General features: G+C 38.3%; 9 protein-coding genes across 9 annotated transcripts; 5 read left to right on the top strand and 4 right to left on the bottom strand.

Moving 5' to 3' along the window:
- Nucleotides 1–730: 730 nt before the first annotated feature.
- On the top strand, nucleotides 731–3523 carry PUF3 (mRNA-binding protein PUF3; the record flags this gene model as incomplete). Its single annotated transcript, XM_455775.1, has 1 exon — nucleotides 731–3523. One exon carries the CDS (start codon nucleotides 731–733, stop codon nucleotides 3521–3523), a length of 2793 nt encoding a protein of 930 aa, XP_455775.1.
- A 397-nt stretch (nucleotides 3524–3920) lies between these two features.
- On the bottom strand, nucleotides 3921–4238 carry EMC6 (Emc6p; the record flags this gene model as incomplete). The annotated part of the gene is made up of 1 exon (XM_455774.1): nucleotides 3921–4238. One exon carries the CDS (start codon nucleotides 4236–4238, stop codon nucleotides 3921–3923), a length of 318 nt encoding a protein of 105 aa, XP_455774.1.
- Nucleotides 4239–4648: 410 nt separating this feature from the next.
- HGH1 (Hgh1p) lies at nucleotides 4649–5809 on the top strand (the record flags this gene model as incomplete). Its single annotated transcript, XM_455773.1, has 1 exon — nucleotides 4649–5809. The coding sequence occupies one exon, from the start codon at nucleotides 4649–4651 to the stop codon at nucleotides 5807–5809; it is 1161 nt and encodes a 386-aa protein (XP_455773.1).
- Nucleotides 5810–5994: 185 nt separating this feature from the next.
- On the bottom strand, nucleotides 5995–8055 carry TFG1 (transcription factor IIF subunit TFG1; the record flags this gene model as incomplete). The annotated part of the gene is made up of 1 exon (XM_455772.1): nucleotides 5995–8055. The coding sequence occupies one exon, from the start codon at nucleotides 8053–8055 to the stop codon at nucleotides 5995–5997; it is 2061 nt and encodes a 686-aa protein (XP_455772.1).
- Nucleotides 8056–8763: 708 nt separating this feature from the next.
- TYS1 (tyrosine--tRNA ligase TYS1) lies at nucleotides 8764–9957 on the top strand (the record flags this gene model as incomplete). Its single annotated transcript, XM_455771.1, has 1 exon — nucleotides 8764–9957. The coding sequence occupies one exon, from the start codon at nucleotides 8764–8766 to the stop codon at nucleotides 9955–9957; it is 1194 nt and encodes a 397-aa protein (XP_455771.1).
- A 344-nt stretch (nucleotides 9958–10301) lies between these two features.
- Nucleotides 10302–15431, bottom strand: UBR2 (putative ubiquitin-protein ligase UBR2; the record flags this gene model as incomplete). The annotated part of the gene is made up of 1 exon (XM_455770.1): nucleotides 10302–15431. One exon carries the CDS (start codon nucleotides 15429–15431, stop codon nucleotides 10302–10304), a length of 5130 nt encoding a protein of 1709 aa, XP_455770.1.
- A 921-nt stretch (nucleotides 15432–16352) lies between these two features.
- Nucleotides 16353–22190, top strand: UBR1 (E3 ubiquitin-protein ligase UBR1; the record flags this gene model as incomplete). Its single annotated transcript, XM_455768.1, has 1 exon — nucleotides 16353–22190. One exon carries the CDS (start codon nucleotides 16353–16355, stop codon nucleotides 22188–22190), a length of 5838 nt encoding a protein of 1945 aa, XP_455768.1.
- Nucleotides 22191–22584: 394 nt separating this feature from the next.
- On the top strand, nucleotides 22585–23359 carry QCR9 (ubiquinol--cytochrome-c reductase subunit 9; the record flags this gene model as incomplete). Its single annotated transcript, XM_455767.2, has 2 exons — nucleotides 22585–22653; nucleotides 23153–23359. 2 exons carry the CDS (start codon nucleotides 22585–22587, stop codon nucleotides 23357–23359), a joined length of 276 nt encoding a protein of 91 aa, XP_455767.2.
- Nucleotides 23360–24050: 691 nt separating this feature from the next.
- TIM13 (protein translocase subunit TIM13) lies at nucleotides 24051–24356 on the bottom strand (the record flags this gene model as incomplete). Its single annotated transcript, XM_455766.1, has 1 exon — nucleotides 24051–24356. The coding sequence occupies one exon, from the start codon at nucleotides 24354–24356 to the stop codon at nucleotides 24051–24053; it is 306 nt and encodes a 101-aa protein (XP_455766.1).
- Between the last annotated feature and the right edge of the window lie 145 nt (nucleotides 24357–24501).

Raw genomic sequence — 24501 nt, 5'->3', positions numbered from 1 at the left:
AACTAATGACCTAGAATACATGGAGAAGAACTGACATGTTATTCCTCTTTCTTTTCGTTTCCCTTTACCTTCCTTTTAGTTTCATTTCTTTTGGTCTCAATCTAGACCGGGTTCTCGAAATAATGCCTATCATGAAACTCCTATAAATTTATACTTTTTTTTTACTAAAATTCGAGAACATAGGGGACTCGAACGGGCGACCTTTTAAAAACTACTACCCGGACATGATTTAATTTTTCTGGTTTTTCCGAACTGGTTCCCCTGTCGAACTATGCCCTGCAAGAACGGAACATAACCGTCGAGGGATTCGTCTTCTGGCTTTCATTGTCTTTTCATGAGAAAACCTGGAATTATCGATTATCAACATTTTGAACTTTTCATATTTTGTTTAATTTACGTTTTTATGGATATTGAAACTATCCATTGGATATTAAAGTACTCTGGAGTAAAGGACACTCCAGTTCGCGGCATATATAGTCTTTTCTGAGTTTGTCCTTTGTTACAGCTTTACTCTCCAGGTACCTTAGGCTTGGGTGAACTGCATTTAGTGTATCACTTTTTTTTTCCCCCATTTTTCTTTGTTTTGTTTCTTGGGACCAGAGTTCCCTTTGTCGTTCCTCAATTTTTGTTAATACTACATTGTCGTTGATCTTCGCATTTTTACTTTATATTGGTATTTGCGGTTCCCAAGTTAGTTGTCAGTGGTTTAGAGTACTCAAATCTTGTTAAGATGTCACTTTCAGAGCAACTGAACGGCTGGAATACCGCTGTTTCTGACGATAAGGATAATAATACCCAGATTGATTCTGAATTAGCATCAATAGTCTCGTCGCTTTCGGCACTGTCAAATCCGAATGTACAGCAACAAGCACAGCAGCAGGTTCAACAGCAGCAAGTACAGGCGCAGCAGCAGCAACAGATTGGTGGGTTCAGAAGGGCCTCTTTCAATAGTAATACGGGAAGCGATGTGGACTCAGAGATCTTTTTCAATACACAGAATTCTCCCATGTTGAGGAGAACTACTCTGTCTGTAGGCGGGATGTCTCTGCCTGAGAACTCTTCGTCCCACGCTCAGAATAGATTGAATGCCATGAACCATTACTCTGCCAGTATCGCTGGTGGTCTGACAGCTCAATTCCAAAATAATAATAATCCGAACTTGAACAGTTACAACGGAAGCGTGACTAATTCTAATTCGATCGGTGTCAATAATAGTTCAGTTACATCTGGATTTTTCGAAAGGTTTGGTCGTGCCTTAGCTGAGGGTACTCGTGAAGTGGAATTGAATGTGGGTGTGGGTAGTGTTAACGTTGGTGGGCCTCCTTCGAGTTCGAATCACGCTGGTACTGGCTCGAGAAGAGCATCTGCAACCACAGGCTTGGAGCATTTATCGAGAGTCGGATCTAATACGACGCTGCATGGTGCAAGAAGAATGTCGGATACCTCTGAAGTGTTGGACTCCGTTAGTGAAAGTTTATCGATGCAAAATAATGAGCCTAATTCTACTACCATTTGGAACGTGGCTGCTGCACCCGTATTCAGACCTCAGAATGCCGAACACATGCAACAACAATACCACTACCAACAACAACAGCAGCAGCAGCAATCTCCACTGCATCAACGTCAGCCTCAATTCCAGCCTCAATTCTCTTACCGTCGTTCTAAGGACGGCAAAACTGCTCCTTTTCCAAGTGACCAGGACATTGATCCAAATGACCCTGCCTCGTTTGCTAATCAGCAGGCAGCTCCTTTCAACTATGGTTATCCTGGGTTTAATCAATTTGGAATGCCCATGTTTTTACCTCCTGTGCTGTCTCCACCACCACAACCATTCCCAGGTATGAATGGATCCAACGATAACAGTCAAGATGTCGAGACTACTGATGGTGTTACCAAAGAGGCTTCCGCTTCTAGAAAGAACCAACACGAGTCCGAATTATCAGAGACATCAGGTGAAACAGGTAATCATCCAACGATGATGCCACATCCAATGGCTCCTTATCCATTCCCCAGTCCATATCCTTTCATGTATGCTCCAATCAAAGAAGATGACACAGAAAATAATAAGGATAGTGAAACTGTTAAACCTCCTTTGAGCCCTACTTTCTTGCCACCAAATCCTTACATGTTCATGCCTCCATCTATGCAACCACGTCCAGGTAACTTACAAGACGCTCCAAGCTCCCCTCCATCCGCAGACAATGGTTCCGGTTCTAACAAGAGAAATAACGATTCTAAATACTCTGGCAAAAATAAATCAAATCCATACCTGCACGCAGGTAAGGCTCAATATTCACAATTCTCTCCGCCACCAAGTAGGGCAGGTATGGCAGTGCCCCCAAACACTTTGCAAAGTTCTTCAGGTTCAGGTGCAAACAAACAGGGTCGCCAAGGTAAAAATGCTCGCCAGAATAACAAACAGCCTATCGTTAGATCCCCATTATTGGAGGAATTCAGGAACAATTCTTCCAATAAAGTTTACAAACTTAGCGATATTTACGGCTCCGCTTTAGAGTTCTGTAAAGATCAACATGGTTCCAGATTTATCCAACAGGAATTGGCAACAGCTTCTGATGCTGATAAGGAAGTAATCTTCAATGAGATTAGAGACCAATGTATACCATTATCTCATGACGTGTTCGGTAACTATGTCATTCAAAAATTCTTTGAACATGGTACAAAAACACAAAGGGAGGTATTAGTGGATCAATTCAGAGGCAAAATGGAGAACTTGTCGTTAGAAATGTATGCTTGCCGTGTTATACAAAAGGCATTTGAATTCCTAAATGAAGATCAAAAGGTTGATCTCGTATCTGAACTTTCCCATTGTGTTTTAGCTATGATCAAAGACCAGAATGGTAACCATGTTATACAAAAAGCCATCGAGTGTATTCCGATTGAAAAATTACCATTTATTCTCCAAAGTTTAAGAGGACAAATCTATCATTTATCAACGCATTCTTACGGTTGCCGTGTAGTTCAAAGACTATTGGAATTTGGAACTCTAAAGGACCAAGATGATATTTTGAATGACTTGGATGAATTCATCCCATTCTTGATCCAGGATCAATACGGTAACTACGTAATTCAGCATATTTTACAGCATGGAACTGAAGATACGAGCAGTCACATAGGAATGAGTAAACAAAATATCATCGATATCATTCGTAAGAATGTTGTTGAATATTCAAAACACAAATTTGCCTCCAATGTTGTTGAAAAGTCAGTAGTTTACGGATCCAAAAACCAGATAAGACAGATTTTGGATCAAATTCTACCAAGAGACGAAGAGCACGCCGCTGATTTGGAAGATAATGCACCATTGATTCTAATGATGCGGGATCAATACGCGAACTACGTTGTTCAAAAGCTCGTGGGTGTCGCAACTGGTGAAGATGAGAGGTTGATTGTTATTTCCATCAGATCCTATTTGGATAAATCCAATAAAAATAACACTTTGGGTAACAGGCATTTGGCTAGTGTTGAAAAGTTAGCAACTTTGGTGGAAAAAATTCAGATATAGATGTATGTCAGCCTCAACTTGGGAAAGCAAGACAAAAAAAATTGTTCTGCCTCGAATATTTGCATTTGATAACCACGCTTTCTTTCCCTAATAACTGGTTCACTTTCTAAATCATTCTATTGATGAAGATTGCCATTTCTTACGTTTTGTATCCCCGTGATATCTCTCACGAAGATCTTAATATCTTCTAAAATCTGTTGTTGAGAACAGATTACTACCTAATAAATTAATATCCTTTAAATGTACATATTGTTTATCATCATCCTGTTTATAATACATGCAAATATTTATCTCTGCTATAAGTTTTAATGACCATAATATTATAGTACTTCTAGAATCCTAATGGTGATATCGTTCAGATGAAATCAACCCGTTAATGCAAAATGTGTCATATGCGTTACCTGACCAAAGTGAACGCTAACGTCCAAGTCATGACAAACCCAGCTAGCTCGCGGAATAGATTTTTAACCCATATTTTATGCACTGGATTAGTAAAATATAGACTAGGCTTGAATTTGCAAAACCACGCTATAAATATGAGGTTCACCAGGATATAAACAGCAAAAAACATTCCAAAACCTGCAAAAGATTGAAGTTGCAATATCCCAGCACTAAGTCCTGCTGTCAGCATTGTAGAATCCTGTATCCGTAGTAGTTTGTTGTTGTTGAAACTTCCACTTTTGGAAGACTTTAGGTCGGTGAAGCGATAACTCATTTTCCAATGCTGTTATCTCGTAGTTATGATTGCAATTGGTTGCAATAAGCCAAGACTAGAATAAAAGTGATTTATTATGATAAATGCAGCACTTAAGGATCAATCGAATCGCAGATTGAAAAGCTCTGTTTCTAACGGTGGTTCTATTCATTTAATTGAAGATGGAGATCTGTTATTGTCGGTTTGATGCTGATGTAATTGTTACCCGCCTTAAAGAGTCGAACCTTTTCTTTCACGAAACTTGAGAAACGTTTGACAAACTCATCGCAGCTCATCGCATCAACCATATCTACGTTGGCAGTTGGTGTAACTAGGTATTGTTCACCAGCTAATCAACTATAACTTTCATTGTTCAATAAAACATCTTTGTTCGAAATATCTGCGTTTACTTGATACGATAAAGAGGGAAGATGTCCACGGAATTAGAAGAATTAGTGTCATTTTTGCATTCAGACCAGCCTGCCGTCAGACAGATTGCTCTTGATAATCTGGTTGGCTTCTCAACTGGAGCAAGTGCTGTCATTTTCAAATGTAATAATTACAAAGCTATAGAGGATCTAAAAGTTCTAGCTAAAGATAAGTCAAAAGTTATCGTTCAACAATCCACTACGATTTTAGCGAATTTATGTGATGATGTTACTATGAGAAAGTTGATCGTCAAGGATACTGAATTCCTACAGTACTTATCGTGGAAAATCTGTGATTTAGCTAACGCAAGTGCGGATATCATGTGTATTTTATTGTCTAATCTCGCCAAGGAAGACAATATTACCGAATTGTTTTCGTTTGTTAAGAAGGAAGACGATGGTATTCCATTAAACATAGAAGTCTTTAAAAGCAACAAAGTAATGGATTGCTTAATGGATTGTTTTGTGAAGGGTTACGATAGAAAGTTGAACAGATATGCCACTTATGACTACTTAGCTTATTTCTTTGCCGACATTTCGAGATTTAAGATTGGTAGAGAGTATTTCATTGAACAGCAGGAGTATGACGGCGTCATCCCAATTTCTAAACTATTGGTATTCACTGAAAAGTATGATGCTAAAACCAGAAGAGAAGGTGTGGCTTATACCATCAAGAATTCGTTATTTGATTCCGAAAAGCATGAAAACCTTTTGACTAATGAGGAAATCAATCTTTTACCTTATATTCTTCTACCGATTGCATCAGCTAAAGACTCCGAAATTGATGAAGAAGATATGTTCAATCTACCGGATGAATTGCAACTCTTACCTGCCGACAAAGAGAGAGATCCTATTCCTGAAATCATATGTGTGCATTTAGAAAGTATTTTATTGCTTTGTACCACTAAAGCCGGCAGAGAATACTTAAGATCGAAATCAGTATACCCATTGGTCAGAGAGTTACATAAAAATATTGGAAATGACGATATCGGTGAATTATCTCATAGAATTGTTAACATGTTGATGAGAGGTGAGCCGGAGAATCAAGTGATAGAAGAAATCGTGGCCAAATCTGCGGAAGATGGCGAAATAGCCGAGATAGAAGAAGAAGAAGAAGAAGAAGAGTCCGACGATGATGACGATGCTATCGTCGAAGTTTTATAAATGATAACTTCCTATAGATATCTTGTTTTCAAATAACATATATTTATTTTAAGCGTACTTATTGTTAATAAACTGACTATATCAATATGCTATTTCCTGCCCCTTCCAATTGGACCCAGGTGATATATATCAATTATCACTACATGTATATCTCCAGAGGTTTGAAAACGAGGAAATTATGTTAACTACTTACTCAATTCGAGGAATTTACCGTTCAGTTTAACAAGTTTCTTGACAAAAACCTTCATTCTTTCTTTATTGTCAGGATGTCTACCGACCTTTTCTTTCAATTGTCTGATTAATTGTTTCAAAGTCAACTGCTTGCCCTCAATTGCATTGATTATATCGTCTTCCGTTAACAAATCATCTGCCGAGTGATCAGACTTTGCCCTCTTATTGTCCATAGATTCTTGTGGCTGAGACTCTGCTGGACGTTTCTTCAAGTTTGGATTCCAGGCTCCTGCAGGGAAGTTCGATAATACTGATTTCTCACCAGTTAGTACAACGATATTTTGATTAATGCTTTTTACTACTAATTTTGGTGGACCTGATGGTGTGTCAGAAGCTTTCTTCTTTGGTGAGGATCTCCGACTTTGCTTTTCATTATCCTTCTCGGAATCTTTCTTATCCGAATCAGCTTGCTCTTCATCTTCCTCAGAGTGTGATAGATATGGGTTCTCTTCTGCATCAGATTCATATAAAGCACCCAGATCTGTTTTAAGGAGGGCTTTCTTGACTTTTTCACCTTCTTCGTCAATTTTTTTCTCTCCAAATAGTTCGTCATCTGACTCTTCCCCATCATCGTCACGTAATCCCAAAGCATTAGCTTGTAACATTTCTTTCTTGATCCTTTGTTCCGATTCCTTATTCTCTTCTTCATTACCGTCTATGATTGGTGCTTCTTCATCATCCGCAAATTCTTCATCGTAATCCAATTCGACCTCTGAGTTATCTCCACGGTCCTCATCATCTTCGGCCTGTCTTGTGTTCCCATCGACAGCTCTAAGTCTTCTTAAGGTTCTATCATATCTTGTGGTTGTTTTACTGGACTCGTCCAAATGCTTCATAAACCAACGAGGAGCACCTTCTTTGTTCTTCTCCATCCTTTTCTCGGCTTCTTCAATGGTCAATGTGTTATATTTATTTCTTGCAGTGAAACGGTAGACTTTATCCGCAGGAATCATAGTAAAGCTCCCGTCGTCTTCAACACTTAAAAGGACATATGAGTCTGAGTTACCTGCTTCGTATGAACCTACCCAGGTGTTAAAACCATCAAAATCTTCCATGACCCATGGATAAAATTCTTCGAATCTTAACCTTTTCGCTTCTTCATCTAATCTCTTCAACTGTCTTGTCTTTCTTTTAGAATTACCCCTTCTAAAACGACCACCTCCATGTGGTGCAACATCAGCCATAGGGTCTATAGTACCTTCTTCGTGTATCTCAGGTTCAGCCTTACCATCATATTTAACCATACCGACCTTAGTTGGGTCTTCTGCCACTCCAGCCTCTTCAAGGATAGTGACGGTATTGCTGGGAGTTCCTTCTTTCCCATTTGGAGGAGAGCCGGAATCTGTGCCAGTTTTCAGCTCTGAACTTGATGAACCGTTATTATTCACGTTAGGACCATCTGTATTATTATAATTAGTTACTCCCACTTTTGGACCATTCAACGTACCTGGAACTGGCGTTCCTTGTTTGCTATTATATGGTTTCCCGTTAGATTGAGAGAAACTTCCACCAGTACTGTTACCTTTAGATGCTGTCGGCGTTGAGTTGCTACCGCCAGTACCCGGTCCTGCACCTCCTGCTTCTTCGAGTTGTCTCTGCTTGAATTCCGCAATTTCCTTCTGTCTTTGCACAATTTCCGCTCTGGTCAACTGGAATTGCAAGTTTCTAGTATCCTTACGATGTAATCTGATGGGTAAATGGAAATCCTCAGGGTCTATTGGTTTCTTAGACTGAAATTTGACCAAATTCGTCTTAACGTTTTCTTTATCTCTCATGTCAATTGCTCGCAATGGAAACTCACTATACCCTGACTTACCTGGCTCCCTCTTAACCCTTCTAGATAGTGCCTCAGGCTGCAATAACTTCCTAGCCTCTTCTGCAGCTTGTTCGGGATCCTCTTTCTTTACTATAGGCTTCGGATTGTTACTCCTTTGTCTTGCTCTCAAGAACTCCCTTCTCATCTGATCCCTCTTGATGAAGGGCGACGCATCATTGGACTTGGTTGCATTAGACATAGTTTCAGTAGGCTCGATTATTTTCGTAGCAGGAATTCCACTGCTCTCTTCCACCAAAATCCTAACTATTCAACAGAGTTACAATACCAGCTGCTTGATCCTGTTCAATCAAGAGAACTGCAATCTAATTGCTAACTGCTTCTTCATACTTTGTAAATTCATAGTTTGATATTCAAAACTTTTAGTTTCCTCAAACTCCAGTTCTTCATTGAAAAATACTAGCAACCAGGAAGAAAAAAGAAGAATCAACTACCCGTTGGTGGGCTTCTGGCAGGTTGTAAGTAACCTGAGACCTTCAAGTGGATGTATATTACTCTACTAAACCAAGAATGCTATATTAAGACGTTGTTGGAGTCAGCTTTTGACTAAATTAAGAGCCTGGAATTATATTTCCTGATCACGTGCTTTGTACGGTATGTGATGTACGGGTGTATCAGATCTAAAAATCATTTTCAGCGTTTTGTTCTCATCTCTCTGTATCTTTTCGACAAAAGAAGACAGATTCCATGTGACTCACTTGACATTGACCAGAAGGATTGTTTGTATTCAGTTGACTTTGAATCACCAGCATTAATATTTATCAAGCTCAACCATAGGGTTTTGAGAACTATCCTGAAGTGTTTTTTGTCTTTTCTGTTTTGCCATTTTTTGTGTTACAAGGCTTTTTAGATAGGAATTATAATCCAAGTTGATACGAATTGTGAAGAGATGTCGTCCGTCACAGATCCAAATGAACAATATGCTTTGATCACCAAGAACTTGCAGGAAGTTCTCAATGCCCAGATTATCAAGAATGTTTTGGAAGTTGAAAAGAGACCTTTGAAATTGTACTGGGGTACTGCACCAACCGGTAGACCTCACTGTGGTTATTTTGTTCCAATGACCAAGTTGGCAGATTTTTTGAAAGCTGGCTGTGAAGTTACTGTTCTATTGGCCGATTTGCACGCTTTCTTGGATAATATGAAGGCTTCTTTGGAAGTTGTTGCTTACAGAGCAAAGTATTACGAACTAGTCATCAAGGCGATTTTGAGAAGCATCAACGTTCCAATTGAAAAATTGAAGTTCGTTATTGGTTCTTCTTATCAAACCTCCAACGAATACATCATGGACATCTTCAAGTTGTCTAACATTGTTTCTCAAAACGATGCCAAGAGAGCTGGTGCCGATGTTGTGAAGCAAGTCGCTAACCCATTGTTGAGTGGTTTGATTTACCCTTTGATGCAAGCCTTAGATGAAGAACATCTTGGTGTCGATGTCCAATTCGGTGGTGTTGATCAAAGAAAGATCTTCGTGCTAGCAGAAGAGAATTTGGAAAAATTGGGCTATAAGAAAAGAGCACATTTGATGAATCCAATGGTTCCAGGCTTAGGCCAAGGTGGTAAGATGTCTGCTTCTGATCCAAATTCTAAGATTGATTTATTAGAAGAACCAAAACAAGTTAAGAAGAAGATTAACAGTGCATTCTGTGCCCCAGGTGTCGTTGAAGATAATGGGTTATTGGCTTTCATCGAATCTGTTGTTGCACCAATACAAGAGTTGAAATACGGTAGTGATCACTTTAAGTTCGATATCAACCGTCCTGAAAAATTCGGTGGACCAATTTCATATACTTCTCTAGATCAGATTAAGCAGGACTTCAAGGAGCAAAAATTAGCTCCTCCAGATTTAAAGTCCGGTGTCTCTGATGCTATCAACGAGCTATTGGCTCCACTTAGAGAAGAATTTCAAAACAATCCTGAGTTCCAAGAGGCTGAAGCTAAGGGTTATCCACCACCAGTAGTTGAAAAGACCAAGAAAGCTAAGAAATCAAAGAATAAAGGTGATCGTTACCCAGGTGCTAAGCCAGCTGTTGAGCAAGCGGCTGAAGCGCTAAAAGAAACTAATTTGGAAGATGCCAAATAACCTTTCACGCACTAAATAATATAATAATTTTATAAAATAGTCCTCTAAATATTTTGAATGCTGTAAAGGATCAAGTACCAAGATTCGACAATCAGTGATTTGTTCATCATTAAAGACAAGCGCTTTAATGTGCCTTGGTAAGAATTCTGGGCAAAGACGTCGCGAAGGTTGAAATGCCAAAAAAAAAAGAAAGGCCTATGATGTATTTTCGATGATATGTTGTGATGTATGTACTGCTATGTTATCATGAGATGCTATTGTTTGTATTTCCTTCAAGCGAGTGAATAATGGCACAGCTTAGCAAAAGAGCATGGTTCTGCCTTATGCCGACGTCCGTTTTTGCGTCACATCGATTCCCAACCACCAACATCAACAGTTTTGTCATTAGCTCGATTGATTAGATGAGGTATTTTTCCAGAGAGCATGATATCCTGAATGAAATGCTGGTATCTTGCTTTATTAAAGAAGACAGGAGTGCCCAATTTATAATCTTCGTCAGTTTCACCGTGTTTATTGACGTATGGCGTTTGATAGAATGATCCCCTACTACCATAACTTAAATAAATGATGTTACTTTTAAGAATGAAGAAACATCCAAATGGCGCTTTACATTTACACTCGTTGTAATAATGATTTGTGCATTGTCCAATTCGGGAAAAATGTAACAAAGATACTTTCTGTAAAATGCAAGATAATCCGCAAAACATACAAATGGCAATGTCTTCCTTGAAGGCACTGAATCTGAGGTTTATTTCGGAATCTGTCTGCTTTGACATATATGATATCACTCTTGGTAAATCAATAAACGGAGAAGAAACGGGAATCTTTGGCTTTCGTGTGACAATGCTACATTTCCCTGAACCTTCGGGATCACTACTATTCTTGCAAAACAGTTCCTGGAGTAGTTCTATGAAGGGAGGTAGGTTGCAAAAGTCTATCATGGTTTCAAGTTCATTGTAACCTTTTCCAGAAATGACAGCTTTGTCTGCACTGATGTACTTAGAATGGAGGGCAATGCACACCTTTCTTAGAAAGATGAGAAACTGTACCATAATAAAATCGATAAATATCATTTCATTTCCACGAAAGATACCTTCTGCTTTCAAAATTTCGGTCTGATTAATGACACTAGTAGTATGAATCCTACTGATAATAATTTGAGATATAACATCTCTGTAAGGAATTGAGAAAGATTTTTTTTGACGTGGAATGTCATTTTGGTAAGATAAAGCAGCAACTTCATTGATCCTCAGACTTAATTCCTCTATTAATTTCGTTTTCAAAAGATGCAGTATATGTTCGTCGTCGGAAAGCATGTGCATCGAGGAACAAAGTGACATAAATATGTCATCGGAGTGGGGACCGCTGGCGGAAATCATTTTCTTTTCTAAGCCAAAACTAATCAAATCGTCCAAAAGCCTTAAGCTGGTGATTTGTCTGCTAGTTAACTTGTTTATGACAAACTTATTGCTTTCATCCCGTAATACCAACTCAAGGTTAGAAATCGTGTTCGCAAACAAAGTATAACCAGCCGTGAAGCCATTCTGTAATGAGAACTTCAAGCCACTGAGCTCCGTAATCAAAGCCAAACTATGGCGGGTGACAAGACTTTTAGAATTATAATCAGCGCAGTACTGCGTTCCTTTTAAAAGAGGTATGAATGCATTTACCAAAGAATTGCACAAAGAGCAATTTAACGAGGATAAACCAAATGTATCTCTTATATTTTTGGTAATTTGCCCTAGACTTTTTCTCAAAGATTTCATATGTGATAGTAAGCAACCGAAATGAGCACAGTGGCCACAAGTTGTAAGCACCGGTTGAAATTCTACATCCTTTGTTTTGTCATCCGAAGCTAAATTGATAGAAACAACATTGCGTTCGACAAATACAAAGTATGATAAAACATCATAATCTTTGGGCATCTTGCAAAATACACAATCATCTTCCGGATATGTCCAACATATACCGATAGCAGAGTTATCGAGATTGGTTCCTTGTGAGCTAATATCCTCTGCAGAAACATTGTTGTTATCCATGAATTCCTTTTGTTGTTTGGCTAGCTTCTGCATAAGTTTTTCTCTTCTCGACTTTGCTAACATCTTCTTCTTAATGTACTCCTCGTTTTCCGATTCACTTATATCAGTGAACAAAATTCTGGGGTCATAATTTGGAGTCTGTTCTGAGAGGTAATCGTCCACATTAATGTGTGGTGCCCGATCTTTCAAAAATCGGAATATCTCTCTGATCTTACCATTCTCTACGTTAAAGTCATCCGAAGATAGAAAATTGTAGAGTAAAGATCCGATACTATGATAAAACCCATTCTCAGACTCGTCAAGATGATACTCATGCCAAAATATTCGTTCAAAGTCTGCCAGGTTATTGACAACACAAAGATGAATCAAGTGAAGAACTTTGCCTAGTAAAGATTCGAGCTTCATTTTCATAATATGAACCAATGTGTTCTTCACGAACACGCCAAAAATGTCTGTAGAAGTGATTTGGTAAAGGTTTTGATATTGTGTATTCCTTAATTGGTCCTGAATTGATGAAGCTTGTACAAATGTGTCATTAAAAGAAACCCCGTAAGTTTCTTTCATCCTTTCACGGACTAATAAGGTGGCTTCGTAGCGCTTATTGGAGGAGAACCCGACGAAGAACGGGTCAATCTGTTTCCTGTACTGTTTTTTCAAACTGTAAGTACCGGTATCGAAATTACCGGTCGGCTCATGGTAATCACTGTACTGGTTTAAATACAAGTCAAATGCAGGATGCTTAGTAACGTGTTCAGGGATTGCCTCAACTAATGAACTATAACTGCACTTTCGAAAACAGAGAGAGTGGATAATTTCTGATTTCATAGTACTTTCGAAACCTTCAACTGAAGTCGAAGCACATAGAGCTCTAGTTTCTGTCATTAAACGTATTAAAGTAAGGAAACATTGTTCTGTCATGGCGATTGTCAAACTCTCTTCTGGGTAGTCACCTATTGGAATTCCTTCTGCCCAGTATTTGAGTCCCCATCGCGTTAGAAAATTAACCATGAAATCATGTGGATCCGCATAACACATTGAAAACTGAACGAGGAAAAAATCACTAAAGTAAGTGAATTCACGCATGCTGTATTTTGTATACATTTTCAATTGATGCTGAATTGGAGAGCCATTGCGTACCCAAAACCCAACATCAATCTGTGATATCATAACTAAAGTGCAGAGGGCCTGTTCTGCTATCCAAAGACATTCAGTTGGAGATTTAAAAAATTCCTTGAAATTGAAGTAATCTTTGAGCGTCTCTGGAAGGGGTTCGTATCTGCCACATTGACTCCACTGAAGTATGAATTTAATGTAATACGATATCGGATTGAAAAAATTCTGGGTTTCTGATCCAACTTTGAAGTTAAAAATTCGAGTCTGTACGTTGCACACAGTTGTTTTGAAGGTGTTAGAAGTATTTCCGGGTATTGATGGACGAAATTTGTCCAATGAGGAGAGGTGTTTATCGATTGAAGTAGTGAGCAATGTTGACACCAATTGTTTTCTTTTAATGGGGTCCAATACAAGTGATATGTTTCTTAGAAACCCGTCAACCATAATTAAGATGGATGAGAAGAAGAAGTAAAATGAGGAAAAATCAAAGTTTTCGTACTGGACATGTTCTGAGGTTTCTCGCTTTAGTGGTAATATTTTGTTGAAAGAAAAGAAACATTCGCGCATTGCGTTCGTTAAGGATTCATTGGCAAAAACTGATGCAGGTTTGGTGTTAGTGCACATCGCCTGGTAAATGTCTTTGAAGCATATAACTGCTTTTTTATTTTTGATAACCGTATCTGGTAGTTTGAATTCTGAGCTCAATGGAATCGGTGGTGAATTAGGGACTATTTCCGAGTCCGAAGACATTATTGAATAACTGAAAGTAAGACATCTTTCTATGAAGCCAGCATTGATAATCATATTTGCAGTTGATGGTGAAGGGAAGATATATTGAGAAAGAGTGCTCATGAGTGTTAGTTTATAGCCGCTTGCATCAGAGACTATTGTTCGATATAGGATGTTACAATAGACATCCAAATATTGAGCCGCTAAGCATTTTTTTGAATCGTCTCTAACACTAAAGATACTTCCAAACACTTCCAACAACCTCATTCTCGTGAACTGTGAAAAGGTAGTCAGACATTCGGTGATAAAATACTGAAATCTAGAACCTGATAAAGGAAGATATCTGCATGCTGTATTGGGGGTATCCGTTTCTCTAATTTTCTGGTCATATATCAGCATGACATTGGTGATGTTTGGATCATGTGTTTCGTCACTGTTGCTTTGGAAGTTCCAGGGTTTGATCCAGGGAAATGAGTTATGCTTTTGATGTGGTACGATGAAATTCCCAAGAATGTTGATTTTGAATGGCTTCACGGCCAATAGGTTGGATACATATTGATCCATGTATGCAAGTCTAAGAGACAATTTTCCAGATAAAACTGAAGGGTTATGAACGGCAAAATGATGTAACCATCGTACTAGTTCACTTATCATGTACCTTTTAAAAACGTTGGACTCATTCATCAAATGGGTCGGTATATCTTGTAATTCAAGTTCTTGCTTCAATCGTAGCATAAAAGCCTTATTGGTTGATTCGGCAATAACGGTGAAATGCTCATCTTGATCAAACTGTGAGAGTACGAACGTACCAAACGAGATATCCTTCTTCAATGCCCTTGAAATTTTCCTTGCAACATCTTGCACATGTATGTTACATTCATGCTGGTATAAGACGAGAACATACTTTTGTGAAAATGATTCTACATTTCCTACAGAGTCTTTGATCGGTATGGACTCCACAGCTTCATGTTTTATCTTCTCATCGCCATCCATCCAAGCAAAACAACAGTCAATAATAAAATCGAGTACCTGCGAGAACGTTGAAATCCACATATCGTTGTACAGTTGTAGGTTCGTAACATCAATATCTGCATTGTTACTCTGTATCCTACATTGAAAAGCCTTCTTGGGATCATTATAGCTAGATATGTCGCCGCAATGGCATACTTTCCCCTCTGGCCGCGTCACTACGCGTGATGTATATCGGTGGCCTATGTGCTGACTCTCATCAAAACAATCTTCACAAATTTCATACAACGGATTTTTTGTACAATCAAAGCAGTAGTAAACGGTCTCAGTGCCATGGCACTGTTTCGAACACTGCGAACCTCGATGATCGTTATGTTTCCTTTTCGGTATGAGTGACTCACGCCAGTTAGATCTCAATTTGATCTTCCCAAAATCGCCCATTTCCCACTGATTTAACCCAAAAACATGAGTAAGATCTTCCCAGTTTATTTCCTCATTACAATGGTTCATACAGGTGAGTAGAACCTTCCAAAGGTAAAACGAACACATATCATTGTATCTGTACCTGCAGAAATGAGCAAAGTGAACCAAAAAATCACGCAGACATCGCACTGATTCGCCCATCTTAAATGGACTCGCTAAAAAGAATACCTGCTTCTTTCTGGTCTTGGCTTGCTAGTCATTCAAACCTAAAATGAACACTATTAACAGAGCAAAAACAAGAAGCGCGCCCCTTGATATAACGTGCATCCATTTATCTATTTACTATTTACATTTTTAAGCTTGTCTTACTTTCAGTTTTTCGTTTCAGCAAGTATTCGAGGCATTTGCCACCTTTAAACATTAGTACGAAGAGCACAAAAAAGAATATCTTAGGATACCTGATGTAAAATCACAATGGAGTTAGCATCAGTTGGGTAGTGTCTATGGAGTGTATAGAGGGACTATTATTGTAAATATTTTGATGTTTGACCGTGGTCACATGACCGAATATCAGTCACGTGACTTACTTTTGAACCAAAAGTCAGGGATTTATAGGGCTGACGACTTTGAAACAGGCGAGCTTCTTTGGATCGAGACGTTGAACTGCAGCTGGAATCCTAACTTAATCGTAGTTTTTTTTATTTATATAACTTCGCTAAATTGTGTGCTGAGAACAACGTTGGATTACAAATCGAAGACATGAAAGAAATGCTTTATTTAGATTATTTTGACAACCTATTTGAAGAAGAAGGTATTGATGGTCAGTGTACCACTTGCTACCAAACATAACCTGCTTATTAAATGATTCAATTGTGTTTATGGAACCGAAATGATTATTTCTAGGGTACTTCTTACACTTTGCTTCGGTCAAATTCCACATACATTGAGAGGATTCATTTTTATCTTCTGAAAGATTCAATAAAAAAAAAAGGAATACGATATCAGAAAAGAGTTTTGACTTTCCTTGCCAATGCACAGTTGACAAAGGTTCAATACAGGTTGATTTGTCGTATAAACAACTGATCATCAACATAGCAATATCAGAACAATCCCTAAGGTAATATGATTAACGATACTGACCCAGAGTCGTTTTTGCGGCAACATGTTGGACGAACCTTAGGCTGCATTCATTCTCGGCCTGAATTCAAAGATATAAAGGGATCTGCAGAGAGAGCAGTTATGGATAAAGAGCTCAAGAGTTTCATATATGGGTATTATTACTATATGATTTCAGACAGTGGTAGGCTTCTTCCGCATATGTTTACTGCTACAAATGAGCGTGAATTCCCCAAGAATGTCGACCAAGCAATGGAAATCAAGCTGAGTTCGAAACCCTGGTATAAGATCGATGAGAATGGCGGGCATTCGAAATTCAACCACGCTGGCAGAATATGTGGTGCGAAGTTTAGAGTAGGCGAACCGATCTACCGTTGTAAGGAGTGTTCATTTGATGATACTTGTGTGCTATGTGTAAACTGTTTCAATCCAAAGGATCACGTTGGTCATCACGTATATACGTCGATCTGCACAGAATTCAATAACGGTATATGTGATTGTGGTGACAAGGAGGCATGGAACCATGAATTGAACTGTAAAGGTGCTGAAGATAATGGTCGTTTGGAAGACGAGTTTGACGACCATGATGGCAAGATTTCTAAGATGCTAGAAAGCGTCCTAATAGAATTATTTGATCATTTCATCGATGTCTTCAACCAAAACATTGAGCCATTAACAACAATTCAAAAACCACTCATTGCGAAACTTAGATACTTCATCCAGAACGGGAAATATAATGAACAAGCTGACATGCTGAGGCGATTGGCATATAGAAATCAATACATGGACGAAGAGGAGTCCCAGCAACAAACGCCATCTACATCGTTAGATCCCTTGAGTACACTTAAAGATTATGCTATTTTGGTATACAACGATGAATTTCATAACTATTCGCAGGCTTCTGCTGCCATTAGACAAGGTGGGCCTGATAACAAACATATTGATTTATTGACTGCGAAGATCGATTCTGAGGGGAGATCATTGTTGAGATGCAGCGCTGATATCGCATCTTTAATGGGAGGATTCTTTTCCGTTCAAAGTAACGGGTTGAGCTGCACAATAACTCAATGGTATGAATATCTACATCAAGAAGCCTGTAAGTATAGCATAATGTGGATTAATGATTGTTTGAATATCCCAAACTCTACTTTCCAAAGCCTTTTCAGAAATGCTATAGGCAAAGTTCTATGTTCCAAGTACGAACCTTTTTATCAGTCTATCGATATGACCTCAGTTGTTAGAGATTACTTTTCAGATAGTTACCTGAGTGATGATCCATATTTGTATGCGGATCATTCGGTTTTGGGTGAAGGTGTCAAGATCCCTCTTGGAAGACATAAATCCCTAGATCCTGGAGACATATCTGCTATTTCCCCCATCTTGAATAAAGTAATAGCAGAAGATCATCATGAATATACTAATTCTAGGTTGCAATACGTGTTGTTCCTCGAAAACAGGTACTGGAAGAAGCTTAGAAAAATAGTTCAGGATCTAATTATACCAACACTAGCATCAAGTGCTGTGCACAAACCAATGTTTACTGATCAGCTAGTCGAAATTTTCCCACACATGACACGAAGTGTGACCTTCATGGATCGTGAACCTCAACTTACATCATTAAGGGAGAGTGTCGTTCAGTTATTCACCTGCCCAACTACGGCTTACAGTATTTTTCACAGTGGACATTTCAACTACGTCATATGGTCAGTGATTGACGTTTTTGTTGACTTTTCTACCATGGATGAGGGCACGTTGGTTTGGCAACGGGTTCAGAGAAGTAACCCTTCTAAAAGCTACAGTATATCATTCAAACAAGGATTGTATGCTGTAGAAACTTTACTCAGTAAAATCACTGACCCTAATCTATTGTTGAAACCGGGAGAGTTTATCATGATTGTAACACTATGTAAACTCTTCAACGGCGCATGGAAGATTAAAAGAAAGGAAGGAGAGCATGTTTTAAGGGAAGACCAGCATTTTATTCCATATTTGGAGTATACGACATCAGTCTATAGCATCATTCAGACTTTTGATAAAGTTTTGCAGCAATCAAAGGATCACATTGACCAGCGATTGCTTATTGGGGCCATCAACTTATTGGATTCATTTTTGGGACATAGAAACTTGTCATACAAATTATACAAAGACTTTGAAATCATAAAATTCCAAATCAGCAAAGAACGAGTTTCATTTATGAATCCCGTTCATACTTTGTTTTCTTTCCTTGTGCAGCATGTTCCCTTACAGGTGTCAATTCAAGTTTTATCTCAATCCAAAGACTATCTAGTTATTTCGGATTTTGCTTTGAGATCTGTCGTCTTATGTTCGCAAATCGATATAGGATTTTGGGTTAGAAATGGTATGTCAGTTCTTCACCAGTCAGCATATTACAAGAACAATCCTGAAATGAGCTCCTATAGCAGAGACATACAACTTAATCAATTGGCGTTTCTAATTGAAAAAAACGATTTTCAAAGAGTCATCTATAACATGTTAGATAGGTGGGAATTACTTGACTGGTTTGATGGAAGTGTTCCCTCGACAGAGACAGTGTACGATGATAAAATATCGTCGATTATTCAACAATTCGTTGCATTCCTATATCAGATATTGGTGGAAAGAGACTTTTATAAAAAGTTCGATACCCTGGAAGAAACACAATTGTACAACATTAAGAATGCCATTATTTATAAACTATACGCTGAACCACTATCATACACTGACTTATTGAACGATATACCCGATTACCTTACTGAAAGTGTTTCCCAATTTGATACAGTTCTCGAAGAAGTTTCTACGTACATTGAGCCCAAAGGGCTCGAAGATAATGGTGTTTTCAAACTAAAGAAGGAACTCTACAAGAGAATAGATTCCCTGCGGTTACTGAATATGGGAAATGATTTTGAACATAGTGCCACGATTGTTAAGTCACATTTAGCTGATAGCAAGGAAAAACGGGCCAAAATAATTGTCAAACCCCAATTACTTGAATTAGATGAATTAGACCCATGTGCGCGAGAACTAGGAAGCTTCACAAGAACAAATCTCTTTGCGAAGTTGATATTCAAGCTATTAAAGTTGGCTGTCTCCGATTCCAGTTTTTCGTTTACTTACGAGCTACTTCATTTAATTCATGCCATTTTTAGAGACGACGAAATGGTCAATGGTAAAGATTCTTTGCCAGAGGCGTATATTAGCAAACCAATATGTGATTTGTTATTGAGCATTGTTGACTCTGAAAGCGGATCGTTTTCTGAGAATGTCGTGGCAACTGCTGATTACCTTCTAGATAACATGATCATGAAGCGCCCAACGGCAGTTTTAGAATCTCTAACAGAGTGTTTCGGAACAAAGTACATCGCGGACTACAAAATCAGAAAAGCAAATCAAGGTGTAAATTTCGAGGAGACAGAGCAGGAGCGTAAAAGAAGGTTAGCCAAAAATCGTCAACAACAGATTATGAATAGATTCTCCCGTCAGCAGAAAAAATTCATGGACAAGCACGAGGAGTACAGTGCTGGTAATGACGAAGATGTGGATATGGACGGAGAAGATCTGGCAGGAGAACTCAATGAATTTCACTGCTCTCTTTGTCATGACGATGTGTCAGATGATTTTTTTGTTATCCCAATTTATCAAAACTACTCTCCTGTCTTTCTATCGTCCAACCCTACGCCAATGGAAATATACAAACCATGGCATGGCTTTGACAATAACGAACACCTCGCCACTTATAACACAGATTTGTTTTACAAGAAAAAAGAAAACGGAGCTAGTCAACTAATGCATGAGTCTACACAGAAGGTTCTTGTATCTTGTAATCATGCCGTGCACTATCGCTGTTTCAAACATTATATTGATAAGAAGCGGTATAGTACAGATCTCTTCATCTGCCCATTATGTCAAACGTATTGTAATTCAGTCATACCTGTCGATACAGTTAAACTTCAATCTGGTGATAGGCTTTTGCAACAGAAATTGACTGGAGGCTTGGATGAATCTTTATTGCTAACTTTTTCTGAGTACAGCTCTGAATGTAACGACGAAGTTGGAAAAATAATACTATCTCTCAAAGATTCTAACAATGGTCTACGGTTAAATCGCAATGATCCTACTTGGATCCAGGATAGGTTTTTAACTCTCTCTCTTCAGTTTTCTAACAACATCTGTATGCTAGAGATGTTGTCCAGGCTTAATAAAGATCCTTTTGGAACACTCTTATCAGGTGAAGAACAGAAATTTAAGACACTGCAGAACATTCTCAAGTCCTTGGCTGTCTACACACGATTAACTAAGCATACTGAAGAGAATGTACTCAAATTCTATGAAGATATTCGTAGCAGCAATTTACCAAGTTATCCGTTTTTCCGAGTTGTTGAAACGGTATTAAGGTCTAGACTTTCCTTTAAGGATTGTTTACAGGAAGTACTCGTGGAGCGTTTGAAGGGTCTGACAAAAGACTTTGGGTCTTTCTATAGGAAATATGAATCCGAGCTTCGAGCCCAGACTTGCCTTGACTCCTCTGAATTTTCAATTGTATTGAAAACAACGATATTAGGAGCTGGATTTGGTGATCAAGTTGAAAAGCACACCTTGGATTTGTTCTATACCTTCTTAATTTCTGAATTGCTACCTACGCTAAGGAGATCAATTATCTTGCTGAAGGCCTTAAAGCAATTTATGACAGGGGGGGATGATTTAGATTTTAATGAAAAAGATGTGCTGAGTGGTAGCCTTACTTCCGAAAGCAAAGAAAAACATTTCCATCTTTTGATAAGATTTTTGCTCCAGACTGATTTTTATGACTTGTTGATGAATTCGCATTCTCCTCTCTCCCCTGAAAGCTCCTTGGTTAATGCTCCACATGAGTACTGCAGTATCATCAAATTAACCGATTTAGCAACTCATTTGAATACTTATGTGACTAATAATAAAAACATTACTTTGCGTGAAGAGAATGATCAAAAAATTAGAAATACTGTCAACAGACTTGATTATAAAATTTGTTTGATATGTGGTGTCAAGATTCACGCACGTACAGATGGCCTTGAAATGCAAAAGCACATGGAAAGGTGTTCCCATGGTTCCAGTGGGTTGTTTTTAATTCCTAATATCAGTCAAGTGTGCCTCTATTTAAGTAGACCGGACTGTACCGTCAACATTTCGGCCCCTTATTTGAACTCACACGGTGAATCAGGAAGAAACGCTATCGAACGAGGTGATCTAACAGTATTAAATCATGCTAGATATGAACATTTAACTCGTCTTTGGATTTCAAATGGTATCCCCGGTTATATCAGCCGAGTAATGGGGGACGAATTCAGGGTTGCGATGGCAAATAACCGAACATTTACGAGGAACATGTTTTGGAGACCTGGTGCTGCTTTCAACGCTGGTGGGGAGAGCAGTGACGAGGACCTTATGAACGATGATGAGTTTGGGAATGATGATCGTCCAGATCTAAGGTTTAGACAGCCTGATGTTGAATTACGCATCAATGGTGGACCATTCGGTGGAGATATCCCTATAAGATTACCAACCGAAAGAGGTGACATACATGATTTTTTCGAGTTTGTTCAAAACATGAGAGGGGGTATGCAAGGTGATGGCGCAGACATTCCGACTACAGAAGATATCATTGAACAACTGCAAGGAAATGCAATGAATGGATTCTTCGGCCGTGCAGATAGAAATAGAGAGCACTTTGAACTGAATGATCAAAGTGACGGCAATGAAGATGGTGAGGACGAAGAGCACGAAAACAACGCTTCGGAAGATCAAGACACGGAATACAGTTCTGCAGAAGAAGGTTTTGATTTCAACGAGTTAAATAACGTAGAATGAATAACTTTTTGCTCGTCACACCTCAAAATTGCCTTAACCTTATGGCACCATTCACAACTTCAATGTACCAAATATATATAGAATAGCACGTTATTTCGTTTATGCACACATCGATATAAGATATTTTTACTAGTTTTGCATAAATCTGCAATATGTGGAGTGGACTGACCACAGGATACTATGCCGTCCAATATCTTACAGAATCTTTTATTGTAGCCTGACTCTGTCCCACCCTTTGATAATTCATGTTGAAAGTACTCCCAGTACTAGACTTTTGCACGTGATTACTTCTGGATATCATACCATACGACCCAATTATATCCGAGTACGGAACTTTTCTTCAAATTTTTGAAAAACTGGATAAATGTATAAAACGGAAAGCTAACTTCGACTGATGCCAAAGACAAGGTTTAATAAGAAAAAGTTCAGCTCAACAGAAACCAGAACTCCCGTTTTAGAAATGGTATGTTAATGATTTGATTAGTCATGGATAATACATATGATATGCGTCTTTTCTGGATCTGAAAACATTGATTTTGGCGTAGATGTCTTATTTGACTTCTGGAATTGAGAAACCGAAAACTGGGAACTGAAAAAACTGTTTGTAAACACGATGCAAATTACATTGAGCAGATGCTAATGTACAATTATACTATTATTAGTGAAATATACTTCCAAAGCTGAATGTCTGCATATCCCGTGGTGTTTCCGATGCCTGTTAAGGTTCCCTGGAGGTATGACCGATATCTCCATATAATAGAAAGGCAGTCTCAATACTACATTTATCTTCGAAGTACGACCATGGCTTATCGCATGTATATCAGTTACATCAAACAAGTGAAGAATGGACACCTTCTGGGCAAAATCCAGCGGCTGTTTTCCCAGATCATTGCGGATTGACTACATGAAATATTAGATCATATTACTAACAATTATTTTTCTGAACAACTTAATTATCACAGTCTTTCGCCTCTACTCTGTACAAAACTGTCTTTAAGAGAAACTCTGTTTTCGTTGGTACCGTGTTCGCCTCTGCCTTCGTTTTCCAAGCTGCCTTCGATACTGGTGTGACCTCTTGGTACGAAAACCACAACAAAGGTAAGTTATGGAAAGATATCAAGGGTGGTATCATGAACGGTGGTGAAGAAGATGAAGAAGACGATGAATAAGTTTCTTTTGACATTTGAATTATATCATTTCTCATCATTATACTTTTAAGTGTCTTTTCATTGATGCTTTTGTTCAATTATTTTACTTCTTAGAATATACCGTCACTTCAAAACATATTTTAAAAATGTGGATACGCTACTGTCGGGAAACATTTATCTATCCGGCACTCCATACGTCTACCAGGCCTAGGACATCAACTTTGGAATGATGTTCTCAGATTTTCATAACATTCATCCTTTTCGCTATCGGAATCTCACTCGATTCAAGAGATAAAAAGGGTAAAACATATATGACCATAAAGCGTGAATATCTGCGCATTGATGTTCATCTTATTTGTTGTTAGCTGTTTTTCCCTCTACTCCTATTTATTTTCAACTCACTTATTTGAAATCTCATCAATCAATCACATATGCGGCTCAATTGTATTTAAATACAATGTATTGTTTGTGCTGTTTCTGTGTATTAATCATGTCTATACGATAATAAAAAAGAATTACCCATTATTTGTGTACCAATACCGTACTTTTGTTTATATATATATACCTGAATTTATTCGACGGGTATGAAATAGCATTCATAATGTATGATTATACGTAAGACGCGAATATAACATTATACAAATCTATATACATGTAGCTTGTAATGAATCAGAGCATTAAATAACTTCTTTTATCTCAAAAGTTGCGCCCCTTAGATTTCACCGTTAACCGAAGCTTGCTGAATTCTGTTAATGTAAGCCTTTGAAATGGCATTCCAACTTCTCATATATTTAGCCAAACATTGGTCGACGCAGTTATCTTGAGAAGCAGCATATGGAGCATTCAGACATTTCTCAAAACAGTTCTCAGTGACTTTGTTAACTAACTCGGTAGCATTGGCGATGGCTAATTCTTGAGAGATTTGAGATTTAAGTTGGGTCTTGACATCGCTAGGACTGGATGTGGCTGGGGTACCAGATGATGAAGAGCTACCACCAAAGATCGAAGTTAAAGCCATATCTTAATGTGTTCTATGATAGATTATTGATCCGATGCAATGTTCAGAGGGGCCTGGATGATAGATTATAGCTGTTAATTGTAGATTGCCAATGGATATTTCAGTTTATGCTAAAGCTTCAAATCATTAGTTTTTTTTTTCAATA

The sequence above is a fragment of the Kluyveromyces lactis genome (assembly GCF_000002515.2).
Source record: "Kluyveromyces lactis strain NRRL Y-1140 chromosome F complete sequence".
In the NCBI taxonomy this organism is placed as follows: Eukaryota; Fungi; Ascomycota; class Saccharomycetes; order Saccharomycetales; family Saccharomycetaceae; genus Kluyveromyces; species Kluyveromyces lactis.
This window is presented reverse-complemented; position numbering and strand designations above follow the sequence as displayed.